At 32.5% G+C, this 12799-nt stretch overlaps 1 protein-coding gene across 4 annotated transcripts in view; it reads left to right on the top strand.

Annotated features, from left to right (window-relative positions):
* The window catches only part of LOC114334840 (gem-associated protein 5), a 284268-nt gene that overhangs the window by 25563 nt on the left and 245906 nt on the right, over window positions 1-12799 (top strand). The window contains exons 1-2 of one of the 4 annotated variants that reach the window (XM_028284949.2): window positions 6771-6880; window positions 6991-7172. In XM_028284949.2, coding sequence (XP_028140750.2) covers window positions 6997-7172 — 176 coding nt within the window. In that variant the 5' untranslated portion in view covers window positions 6771-6880; window positions 6991-6996. Of the gene's footprint in view, window positions 1-6770; window positions 6937-6990; window positions 7173-12799 lie in introns of those variants that run through there. The other 3 variants (XM_028284947.2, XM_028284950.2, XM_028284946.2) reach the window with 3 other exon arrangements.

The raw sequence follows: 12799 nt of genomic DNA on the forward strand, positions 1-12799 counted from the left end.
TTCTAATAAATGGGAATCGATAGAAGATAGTGTAGCTTATCAGAATCTCATAACTTCAGAACTGAAAGAAGTAGAACATCTAAATGAAAATGCATTAGATATAGAGGTGACAAACATGCGAATAAACAGTGCGATTCGAAACGCTCATAGCAAATATAAGGAAAAAAGAAAAAACAAGATAGATAAACTTACTCAAGCTACTAAAGACCTTATAAACAAAAGAAGAGAATTGAAAAACAAATACACAGAAAATTTTGCAGCACTTAGACAGTTAAACAAAGATATCACAAAATCCATTCGAAAAGATGTCAGAAATTACAACACTGAACACATAACTCACGCCATTGATAAAAATAAGAGTTTAAAGGTACTGCGCCGACAAATGACTGAAGGATCGAAAAATATTTGTAAACTTGTAAATAAAAAAGGAGAAATAACAACAAATAAGGAAGATATTTTAAAAATTGCTCAAGATTTTTACTCAGAATTGTATAAGCGAGAAGAACTTCCAGATCCTGATCAAAGTCAAATACCAAAAGTTCAAAATGTAGGCTCAGAAGACATCCCAGACATCACAACAGAGGAAATAAAATCAGCTCTCTCGGAGATGAAAAACAATAAATCACCTGGAGAAGATGGGATAGTCATTGAACACATCAAAGAAGGAGGAGAAACGTTAATAAATGTGTTGAAAAAGATGTTCAATGTTTGTTTGACAAGAGGCGTAACCCCCTCTCAGTGGCATAATGCAATAATAACCATAATGCATAAAAAAGGTGACATTTCAGATCTGAAGAACTACAGACCTATTAGTTTGCTCTCCCATACATACAAACTATTCATGAAGATAATAACAAAACGGCTTGTGAACAAACTGGATAGTTACCAACCTTGTGAACAGGCTGGGTTCCGCTCCAGATACGGAACAAACGATCATCTACAAGTTATAAAAACGCTAATAGAAAAGTGCACAGAGTATAACAAGCCTATCTTTCTTATATTCGTGGATTATGAAAAGGCGTTCGATACTATAGATCATCATAAACTGCTTCGAGCATTGGCGGACTGCCGCATTGACTACCGATATATCGCCTTGATTAAAAGTATCTACGAAACTGGTACAGCTTGTGTTCGACTTCATGAAGATACCAAGAAATTTAGAATAGAACGTGGAATTAGACAGGGTGATACTATCTCCCCGAAATTGTTTACAGCTGTTCTTGAATATATGTTCAAGCAAATGGAAGGAGAGGATAATATGGGAATCAATATAAACGGGGAGGATCTGAACCACCTAAGATTTGCCGATGACATCGTTTTAATATCTGATAGAGTTGATAAAGCTACAAAAATGCTGCACACGCTCTATAAAGTGTCAAAAACAATTGGTCTTAAAATTAACACCTCAAAGACAAAATTTATGACCAACCTTGTAGTCAGCGATAAAATTCAGATTGGGAGTCATAGCATCGACCAAGTAATAGCTTACAAATATCTAGGACATGAGATTCGCTTAGGCCGAGATAACCAGACAACTGAAATACAAAGAAGGATAGGTCTTACATGGGCTGCCTTCGGTAGATTAAATAACATTTTCAAGTCTAATATTCCAGTTTGTTTAAAAAGAAAGGTCTTTGACCAGTGTGTTTTGCCGGTTCTTACATATGGTGCAGAAACACTAACTCTGACAAAAAGAACAATAAATAAAATAAGAGTTACACAACGCGCTATGGAAAGATCAATGTTAGGTATTACCATCAGAGATAAAGTACCAAACCTAGAAATAAGAAGAAGAACAGGAGTCACGGAGGCAGTTGAAAGAATAGCCATGGCTAAATGGGCTTGGGCAGGACATGTTGCCAGACTGACGGATGACAGATGGACCAAAAAGATTCTGGAATGGCGACCAAGGCAGGAGGCATATCGAAGCAGAGGACGACCACCGACTAGATGGACGGATGATATCAAGCGCATCACCACAAATTGGATGCAAGAAGCTCAAGATAGAAATAGGTGGAAATTTTTACGGGAGGCCTACGTTCAGCAGTGGACAAATATAGGCTAGTTGATGATGATGATATGTGGGTCTGTTGCTGTTTCTTGTGATTTTGTTTTTTGCCATCTTGATTTTAATGGTACCAATTAACAGATGGTGGTCACTTGCGATGTCTGCTCCTCTTTTATTTCGTACATCAAGAAGAGATGATCTCCATCTTTTTGATATGGCGATGTGGTCTATTTGGTTTTCTCTTGTATGACCAGGTGCAGTCCATGTTACCTTGTGAATATTTTTATGTGGGAAGATGGTTCCACCAATAAACTAGACGATGATTGGAACAAAAATTTGTAAAGTGCTCCATTTTCATTCATCACTCCCAGGCCATGTTTGCCCATTACGGTTTCTAAATTAATATTATCTTTGGCGTTCATATCGCCCATCACTATTAGGATATCGCCTTTTTTACTTGTTGGGTCGTTTGTTCTAGTTGTTCGTAGAAAATGTCTTTATCTTCGTGACGGATTCTTTATATTCCTCACATTAATAATTATTAAAAACTTTCTACTGTAAACAAAATACGTTAACAGTAGAATTGTACTTTTATTTCTTTTGTAATAAAAATAATACAAAAAATATTTAAATGGGTATTTATTCATCATTTGAGACATATTATACAATGTATAGGACAAGTCATTCTTTCTACGGACAAATAAAATTAAAACACAAAAATTAGATAAACATTACATTTAGATATTTCTCACCGAAAAAAATAAATTCCACTTCACTATAAGTTCACTTATCCCTACAATATTAATTTGTGAACTGCATAGTAAAATAAAAGTCGTTCGCTATTAATATAAATTGGGCCTTATTCGAATGATGTGAATGATGTTTGTTTTGCTTCTACCTTTTCAAAAAATTATAACAATAGTTTCATAAATAAAAATAATGTTTAATTATAATAAATCGATGGTACATTATGTTAATATTAATTATTGGTAATTTGTACGAATATTTAACAATTACTTTATACCTTCTATTCTACCATAAACTTATTAAAAAAATAACATTGGCTTTTATATTTTTTAAAATCTATAGGTACCTACACAGTTTTTCTTATTTGCTATACATATATTTCTTTGCATAGATTTACTTTAGAGATGTAATAATATCTAATAAACGCAATATTGATTAAATAAAAAATAAAAAAAGTAAACATTGGTACGGGATTCGAATCCAAATTATCCACGTTCTGAACCAAAGACCATTTCTCGTCACCACCCGCCCGAACTGTTAGTCCATTCTTTCACGGTTTTTGCTCTATATTTTAAAGAACCGCTTGGATTGACATGAAATTTGGCACACTTATAGCTTACATGTCAAAGAAAAAAAGTGATATTGTGCCGATGTGTGCTTTTGCCCTGGGGGTGACTTTCACCCCCTCTTGGGGGTGAAAAATATATGTCCAAAATAAGTCCGGAAATGGGTAAACTGACTAATTTTAAGTAACTTCTGTTCTATAGAGCTTTTTCGCCAAGTCAACACTTTTCGAGTTATTTGCGAGTGAATATGTTCATTTTTTAACAAAATAACCACATTTTTAGACGGTTTTTCGCAAATAACTCAAAAAGTAAGTATTTTGTTGAAAAAAACGTTCTTAGCAAAAATATAGCTTATAAAAAAGTAAAAAAATGGTGTACGTGTTAGATCTCTGGATCTTGTAGAACCAGAGTTATAGCCAATGAAAAATAGATTCATATTCACCAAATTTCAAATAGAATATTTCGACGTGAAATATCCAAAAAATTAAGCACTTTTGGGGAAACCCATTATTTTTAAAGTTACGCTCAAAATAAAGTTGGTCCCTTTTGTTTTTGCAAAAAAAATCGGGAAGACCACCCCCAAATTAGCAACTTAAATGAAATTAATCGTTACCGCTCCACAAATTATTTTACTTATGTTGTGTTTATATGATCTGTATGTTTCATCGATTCAAAATGCTTATTTTTGAAAAAATTTGGTTTCAAAGTAAAATTTTTAAAAATTTAAATTTTGAAAAATATGCTTTTTTTCAAAATAACTTAAAAATTGTTAGAGATACCAAAAATCTCGAAAAACAAAAAAGTTAGATTTGCTTTTCTGAATATCATGTATTTTTTTGTTTTTCTGTTAGACAAAAACTGATTAAGATTTGGTGTTTCTAGATTTGCATACATTCGTGATCAGTGACTCGTTCAACCCCTTTTAACTACAGCCCTTCCAATAATAAGGACTTTGAACCAATGAAACTTACAGATCATATAAACAATATATACACGAGTCAAGAAACTTGTGAAGTCGTAACGATTAAGTTCATTTAAGATACTAATTAGGGGGTGATTTTCTCGATTTTTTTACCAAAACCAAAAGGGACTAACTTTATTTTGAGCGTAACTTGTTTAATTTTGATGCTAGAATTTTTTTTTACAAAACAAAAATGAAGCTTTTTTTAAACACTTTAAACAAGTTGTAATGAGTTTTCCAAAAATATGCTTCATTTTTGGTTATTTCACGTTAAAGTATTCCATTTGGAATTTGACGAATATGAACCTATTTTTCATTAGCTATAACTCTGCTTCTACTAGGTGTAGAGACCTGATATATACAGCATTTTCTAAAAATTTTTACAGGTTATATTTTTGCTGAGAATGTTTTTTCGACAAAATACTTACTATTTGAATTATTTGCGAAAAACCGTCTAAAAGCGTGGTTATTTTGTTGAAAAAATGAATATATTCACTGCCAAATATCTCGAAAAGTATTGACTTAGTGAAAAAACTCTATAGAACAAAAGTTACTTAAAATTAGCCAGTTTATCCATTTCCTGACTTTTTTTGGACGAATTTTTGACTTCATTTCGACCAAACCGCAGCTGCACAGACCAAGTCCTAGCACTGACTAACTACATAGAAACAGGCTTTCAAAAACAACTAAAAACATCTATGTACTGTTTTCATCGATTTATCAGCAGCGTACGATACCGTGTGGAGACAAGGGGTAATATATAAATTAATGCGAGCGATTCCATGCAGAAAGATTACTGATGTCATTAATACAATGCTTTGCAATAGAAGTTTTCAAGTCATCATGGGCGATAAGACCAAATGAAACTGAACAATGGTCTTCCACAAGGATCGGTGCTGGCCCCTCTACTCTTTAGCCTTTATATAGCAGACATGCCTGAAACCATATCAAAGAAGTTCGGTTATGCAGATGACTGGGCACTTGCTACGAGCCATGAAGAAATGGAGACTACTGAACAAATACTAACAAACGACCTGATTATCCTCGGGAGATATTTCCGACAATGGAGATTACAGCCCAATACGTCCAAAACGGAAGTATCATGCTTTCATTTAAACAACAGATTGGCTAATTACCAATTAAAAATCCACTTTAAAGACAGACTTCTCAATCATACTAAATACCCAAAACATTTAGGTGTGACACTCGATAGAACGCTAAGCTTTAAAGAACATCTTACAAAGACGACGGCAAAACTTAGAACACGAAACAATATTATACAAAAGTTATGCGGTACCATGCACATAGGGTTCCTCAGCGAATACACTTACGTCGACAGCACTGGGACTCGTGTATCCAGTTGCAGAGTATTGTGCACCGGTATGGCTCAACAGCCCACACACCAAACGTGTTGATGCCCAACTAAACTAGACTTTACGTATTATATCAGGTACAATCAAGGCCACACCAACGTATTGGCTACCAACACTAAGCCACATAGCCCCCTCACAAATCCGTCGAGAACATGCTCTTGTCAGGGAGTATAGAAAAATTAACGCCGATCCTGTACTCCGCTCTCACGTTGATATTAACGACAGAGACATAAGTAGGCTTCGTTCAAGAAAAAACCCTCTGGATTCTGCAAGGATACTAATTGAAAGGAATTTCGAAATAACCGACCGTTGGCAAGAAGATTGGGAGAAGAATGCTCCACCTGACATCCGAAATATGCCATGTATTACAAGCAAACCAGAGGGCTTCAATCAACCAAGACGGATCTGGACTACACTAAATAGAATTAGAACCAACTGTGGTAGGTGCTCTGACTCACTTTTTAGATGGGGAAAAATACCTTCTCGGAAAACGGTTAAGCATTTGGTGGAGGAATGCCCCATCAGATCGTACAGTGGCAATTGGTCCGATTTTTTAATGGCGACCAATGAATCGATTCAATATATTTATCAACTAAATTTTCGTTTATAAAAATTAATTATTATTATTTTTTAATGTATTGTGATCTTTATTTTTATACAAAAACTGTGATAGAGCCATACGCTAAATAAAAATAAAATAAATTTGGACGAATATTTTTTCGAGGGGGTGAAAACCACCCCCAGGGCAAAAGCACATATCGGCACAATATCACTTTTTTTCTTTGACTTGTTAGCTATGTGTATGCCAAATTTCATGTCAATCCAAGCGGTTCTTTAAAATTTAGAGATTTTGCAATATTTTACCGTCAAAGAACGGACTATGTCATAACATTTAATAAATAATACTTAAAATAGTAGGATGGTGACGTCGTCGATACTCCCCTTGAATTAGAAAGAGACTACCGACCAAATAGCCTTATTTATCTCTGTCGCAATCGTCACCCATTTTAAGATGGCAGGGCGCAATCTAGGGTATTATATATCTATGAACCATATCTATGAACCTTAGACAAGGAAAGAGACTCTTTTTTCCTTGTCTAAGCTATGAACCATCACTGGTTTAACCTAACCTTAATAAACGTACAAACTTCAATTCAAATTTCAAATTGACTACTTGTAGGCATTTGCATTTGTACTAATTTGTAGTTAAATCTCTATCTTGCCGGTATAATTTTTTACAGTTGTTCAAATATAAATACATTGACATACAAGTTTTTGTAGGTAGAATAATCAATTTGCAAAAACTAAGACTTAGTATTATTCTTTATTTTATAGGAAGAAATGAACCCAGTAACTGTTCCTCCCTCACCTAACTGGTTTGAGGAAAAAATTATTGCATGTGCTCCTGATAATACCTTAATATATGGATCCAGAAATGACTTAATCATTATAGAACAAAATAAAGATACTGAACAGGCAGCTAATGTTAGAATTATTTCAAGAGCACATGCCCAGAGGTAAGAATACTCTACAGGTTGAATTACATGTTTTTCTATGTCTTGCAGATTCATTTGATATGATATTATAATTAGGGTGTCTAAATGTTAGTCCTATATTATAATTAGGGTGTCTAAATGTTAGTCCTATTAGTTTATGTTAGTTTCCCAGCCAGCAGAACAAATCTTGATAGTGATATAGTGGATACAACATTAGTCTCATTATTTATTAGTTCTCACCATAGTTTTAATAGTTATTTATTAGTTCTCACCTTGTTTTTATTGCTCTATGATTCTCACTAAGGAAATTAAAATGAAAATCAAGGGGATATGGTTTAAAAATTTTGAAATTTTCTATCTTTTTATTATTTTAAATGAAAGTACATAATATCTTCAAGAATACTCGAAAATTTCAGATTGATCGGAGCAAAATTACGGAATATCCCTACCTTCGACTCGGCTTTGCACCAGCACGCTTGAGCGTAGTGAGAAACATTCAATAGCTGTTCCCCTTCTCTTTCATAGACACTACTCAGTGATTTAAAAACATATTCCAGTGTGCTTTGGTGTATGTCCGGTTATGATTTGACAGACAAAAAGAAATTAAAAATAAAAGTTGCCAAAACTTTAAACATAATTTTCTCAAAACTAAGTACTTCTTTCAAAGGCTGCATTGTCACTCAAAAACTACTTGTGGACTGATCCACCTCAAATTTTGCATAGATTTTCTTCACATATTTAGTGAGGTAACGCTGTAGAGATATTTTTTGTTTTATGCTCATTTTTTTTGTGTAAAAGTAATAAATATGTCAATTTTTATCGCTTTTTTCTATATTTTGACGAAAAATTTTTCGTTATTTTGACTTCTTTATTTTTCAGTGCGTCACAAATGATAGAAAAAAAGGTAAGTCCGTGATAATACACATTTATGACATTTATTCTAACATGACATTTTAGTTAAATCTGACAGTTGTCACATTTTATTTGCAATTTGGCATAAATACAAATCAATTGTTTATTGCATTTATAAAATGGTATTTTTTTTATTTGTATAGTCTTATACAGTCGGAAAAATGAAAGAATACCCATGAACGATCACATCAATCACTTATTTTGTATTTGCTGTCTTTTTCTATAACAAATGTTTGTTATTTATAGAATAAGACAGCAAATAAAAAATAAGTGATGGATGTGATCGTTCATGGGTATTCTTTAATTTTTCCGACTGTACATTGTACAGATTATATTCATAGATATATATTATATAATTAGTAAATAATTTTTTTTCGATTATAGCGCCATCTGTTGACAACTAGAATAAATGTTATAAATGTCACCGACGAAATGTAATCACCGACGTGCATTTTTTTTTTCTGTCACATACAATTTAATGCGTTAGAAAGTAATTGAAAAACTGTGACGCACTGAAAGATCCTCATAAGAAAAAGCATACCTGATACCTGAGTGATAAAAAGTTAAAATATGTTAAAACTGAAAAACTTGACAGTGTTACCTTGAGAAACTGATAAGCTAGAAAAATCTTTTTCAATTTTTTGTTTCACATGATCCAGTCTGATGTTCACCACAAACTACATTTTTATTTGGTGCCTGTAAAAATTTGTCACTCTTATCTTATTTTTCAATATTGTCTTGAAATTTTTTTTGCAAATTCTTTGAATTGTACCATAGTCCCCTTTGAATTGAAAATAGTTATACCATAGTCCCCCCCCCTCTAATCATATTGTGTTTCAGAAAAATTACAGATTTGCTTGTTTCTAGTTGATAAAGATTTAATAGTTAAAAGGAAAGTTTATATTTGTGCAAGACCTAAAGCAGAAATTTATATTAATGCCAAAATAAAAATGCATAATTCCTTCATCAACTTATGTATTGAATCCAACATAATATCTTAGTCAAAACCGCAGCTAACAATTTGACTGCCCTCATGCAATTCCAATTATGTTGCCCCCTCTTCAAGTATAACTATTTAGATTGGGCTTTCAGAAAGACCGTTAGTTTTCTTACATACATAAAGGGTGTGAAAAAATAAAAAGAATACTTCACAAATAATAACGATTTATTTTTATGACAATGATATTTAAATGAAGCACTTTTTGGGGAAAACTCACCACAACTGTGTTTTAAAAAAGCTTTATTTTTGTTTTTTAAAAAAGTTTCTAGCAGCAAAAGTAAGTAAGTTGCGCTCAAAATAAAGTTGGTCCCTTTATTTTTGGTAAAAAAAAATCATACAAATTATACTAATTAACATCCCAAATGAAGTATTAATCGTTACCGCTTCACAAGTTACTTTACTTCTGTATTGTTTATAAGGTCTGTAAGATTCATCTGTGCAAAGTGCTCATTTTTGAAAAAATTTGGTTTAAAGTAAAAAAATTTATCTTTAAAACATAAAGAATTTTTGGTGATACCAAAAATCTCTAGTAGGGGTAAAAAAATGAGGGTATTGCTTTTCTGAATATTTTGGTTTTCCTGTAAGACAAAAATTGGTTAAGATATGGCTGTTCAAAATTTGCCTATATTGTCAGGATTTTCAGTAGGTCTGCCTATAGTAGGTTTGCCTATAGTCTAATATCCATATTCGCGGTGTGCAAGTACTTGGAAGGGATACGTGAAACGATCGTGCGCGAATAGCGGAGAAATATTGCAACTTTCTTAAATAATTCATATTGTCAATTGAAATTGTCAAATTGACGTACATTTCATATCTACTGTCATTGAAAGAGAAAAATTATATGTTGCTCCACAATATTGATATGATATGCAATTATTATATAAAGGTAAATTTAATTAATTGTATTTTGCTTGCAGTACTGCATTTTAATAACTAATTTTATTTACTACATACAATTGTTTACGCTTTCATCACATAACCTGAATCTTATTTTTTCTTCTTATTATTTTGTTGGGCTATGGCCTTGACAATTATCCAGCAACCAGGACTAACGTAATTGGTCAATACAATTAAAAGTGCGAATAAAAGTGCAGAGCGTAGAAATAGGTGTCGCTTTGCGCAACTTGCACAGTCCCAATACAGGTCTATCTGCGCCAATCTGCTTTCCGGATGAAACATTTTTTTATTAAATTTCTTACATAGACAAATATTTGTAGCATGGTTTGCCTATCAAAATCGTGTCATAGCTATCCTTAAGGGGTTCCGTAGGGGTTGAAATCAATATTTCAAGCACATTTTTTTAAAGTATGGTAGAATTATTTTATTTTTAAATTAAATAGGCATATTCAGTACAATTCATAGATTATTCAAGGATAAATATTGAGAAATAAGCCAAAGGTGGCAAATTTTTGGAAGACACCTCAAAATACATATAATGAATTTTGTGGTGGACATCAGAAGTCATCATTGGATCATGGTAAACAAAAAATTCAAAAAGATTTTATTAGCTTATGAGTGTTTGAGGTAATGCTGTAGAGTTTTTTAGTCTTATCGACTTTTTTATATCACTCAGAAGTCAAAATAACGAATTTTTTTGCAAAAAAATGAGAATCAACATATTTATTATTGTTAAACAAATAATAAGCATAAAACAAAAAATATCTCGACAGCATTACCTCAAGGAATGTCTAAAGAAAATACAACAAAATTCCAGGTGGGTTGGTTAAGTAGTTTTTGAGTTACAATGTCTACAGCCTTTGAAAAAAGAAGTTTTGAGGAAAAAGCGTTTAAAGTATCGTCAACTTTTATTTTCATTTTTTTTGTCTGTCAAATCGTAAAATGATTCACACCGGAATATTCTTTTGAATCGCGGAGTAATTTACAAAAGAAAATGAGAACAGCTGTTGACCGTTGTTCAACAAGCGAGTCAAAGGTAGGGATATTAAATACTATCTCCCTACCTCTCTACCTTCGACTCGCTTTGCAGCAAGTTCACGCCAGGGCGCTTGAGCATAGTGAAGTGAGAAACTGTTAGCAGCTGTTCTCATTTTCTGTTGTAAATTACTCCGCGATTTAAACACATATTCCGGTGTGCATAACTTTACGATTTGGCAGACAAAAAAAGAAATTGAAAAAAAAAGTTGACCATACTTTAACCTTTAACTACACGTGCTGGCGTACTTTAAAATATATTTAAAAATTTAATTTTTGACCTTGCTTATTTTTCTAACCTATCACTGGAATGTGCTTTACAATTTGGTTTTAGTTTCGCTATAATCGGCGTTCTGGAAAGATCGTAATTTACATTTTATTATTTGTTGTTTACGGTGGTGTATTTTAATTGGTTGGTTGGTATATTTTAATTGTTTTTTAGTTATTATGGCAAAAAATATATTTTCTTTGTAAACAATACTTTTTCTTTATAAACAATACTTTTTCTCCTGTAAAAAATCACATTTAAAAAAATTTTTTATTAGTAATTTTATTTATCATGGAATCCAGTTATTCCATGATTCCAGTTATAAATCCCAATTGGCTTACTGAAAAGGAACTCCAAGTATTCACTGATGCCGAATAAGGTTTATAACAAAGAACTAAGTGTATTTTTTCAAAAAAAATTAAACAAATCCGCTGTTTTTAAGTGTATTTTCTTGTGGCGTACAAAGTACGCCACGCGTGTAGTTATGTTATAACTTGATGCGCGGGTAGTTAAAGGTTAAAAGCGTTTTCCTCAAAAGTGCTTTTTTCGAAGGCTGTAGACACTGTAACTCAAAAACTGCTTGACACCTGGAATTTTGTATATATTTTCTTTATACATTCCTTGAGGTATCGCTGTCGAGATATTTTTTGTTTTGAGCTTAGTTTTTGTTTAACAATAATAAATATGTTGATTTTCACCTTTTTTGCAAAAAAATTAGTTTTTTTGAATTCTGAGTGATATCAAAAAGTCAAAATTTGATAAAACTAAAAAGAAATTCGACAGCGTTACTTCAAAAAACTCATAAGCTAATAAAATCTTTTTGAATTTATTGTTTACCATGATCCAATGATGAGTTCTGATGTCCACCGCAAAATTCAGGTGTCCTCAAAAATTTGCCGCCGTTGGCTTATTTTTTAATATTTTTCCTTGAATTTTTTCTTAAATAATCTACGAATTGTACTGAATATGCCTAATAAAATAATTCTACCATAGTTTCAAAAAAAATTACCCGTGTTGAGCTGGCCCCCCCCACTTGCAAAAATTAAAAAACAAATAGCCCTGATTTATGAGCTATTTATGAGCTCTCATATTCCGCAAACTAAAAATTTTGAGCTCGTTCCACTGAGCAGGAATTTAATACCCTAGTGGGGGGGGCTGAGTCAGCCCCCCCCACTACTTAAAAATAGGAATATTGAATCGGTTTTTGCGGCAGAATTACGAGCTATTTATGAGCTCTTGAAATTATATACTTTCGATTTTTGAGCTCATCCCCTTCACCCCCAAACAACCCTTTAATTGATTTAACTTAAGAGAAAGATGCTGAGAAAGCTTAAAATATATCGTATTGCGGATATAATTCATATAGCTTATATACTCTAAGAATAAACTATTAAATCAAGAGCATTTCGATTATTGAGCTACAACCCCTTCGCAAGAAAACCACCCTATCTTCCCGGCTTAAGAGAAAGTTGTAGTTAAAATGCATTAAACTAATTATTTGGCGACTACATATTATTTAATAATTTATAACCTTCC

The sequence above is a fragment of the Diabrotica virgifera genome, chromosome 3 (genome assembly GCF_917563875.1).
Source record: "Diabrotica virgifera virgifera chromosome 3, PGI_DIABVI_V3a".
NCBI classification, from domain to species: domain Eukaryota; kingdom Metazoa; phylum Arthropoda; class Insecta; order Coleoptera; family Chrysomelidae; genus Diabrotica; species Diabrotica virgifera.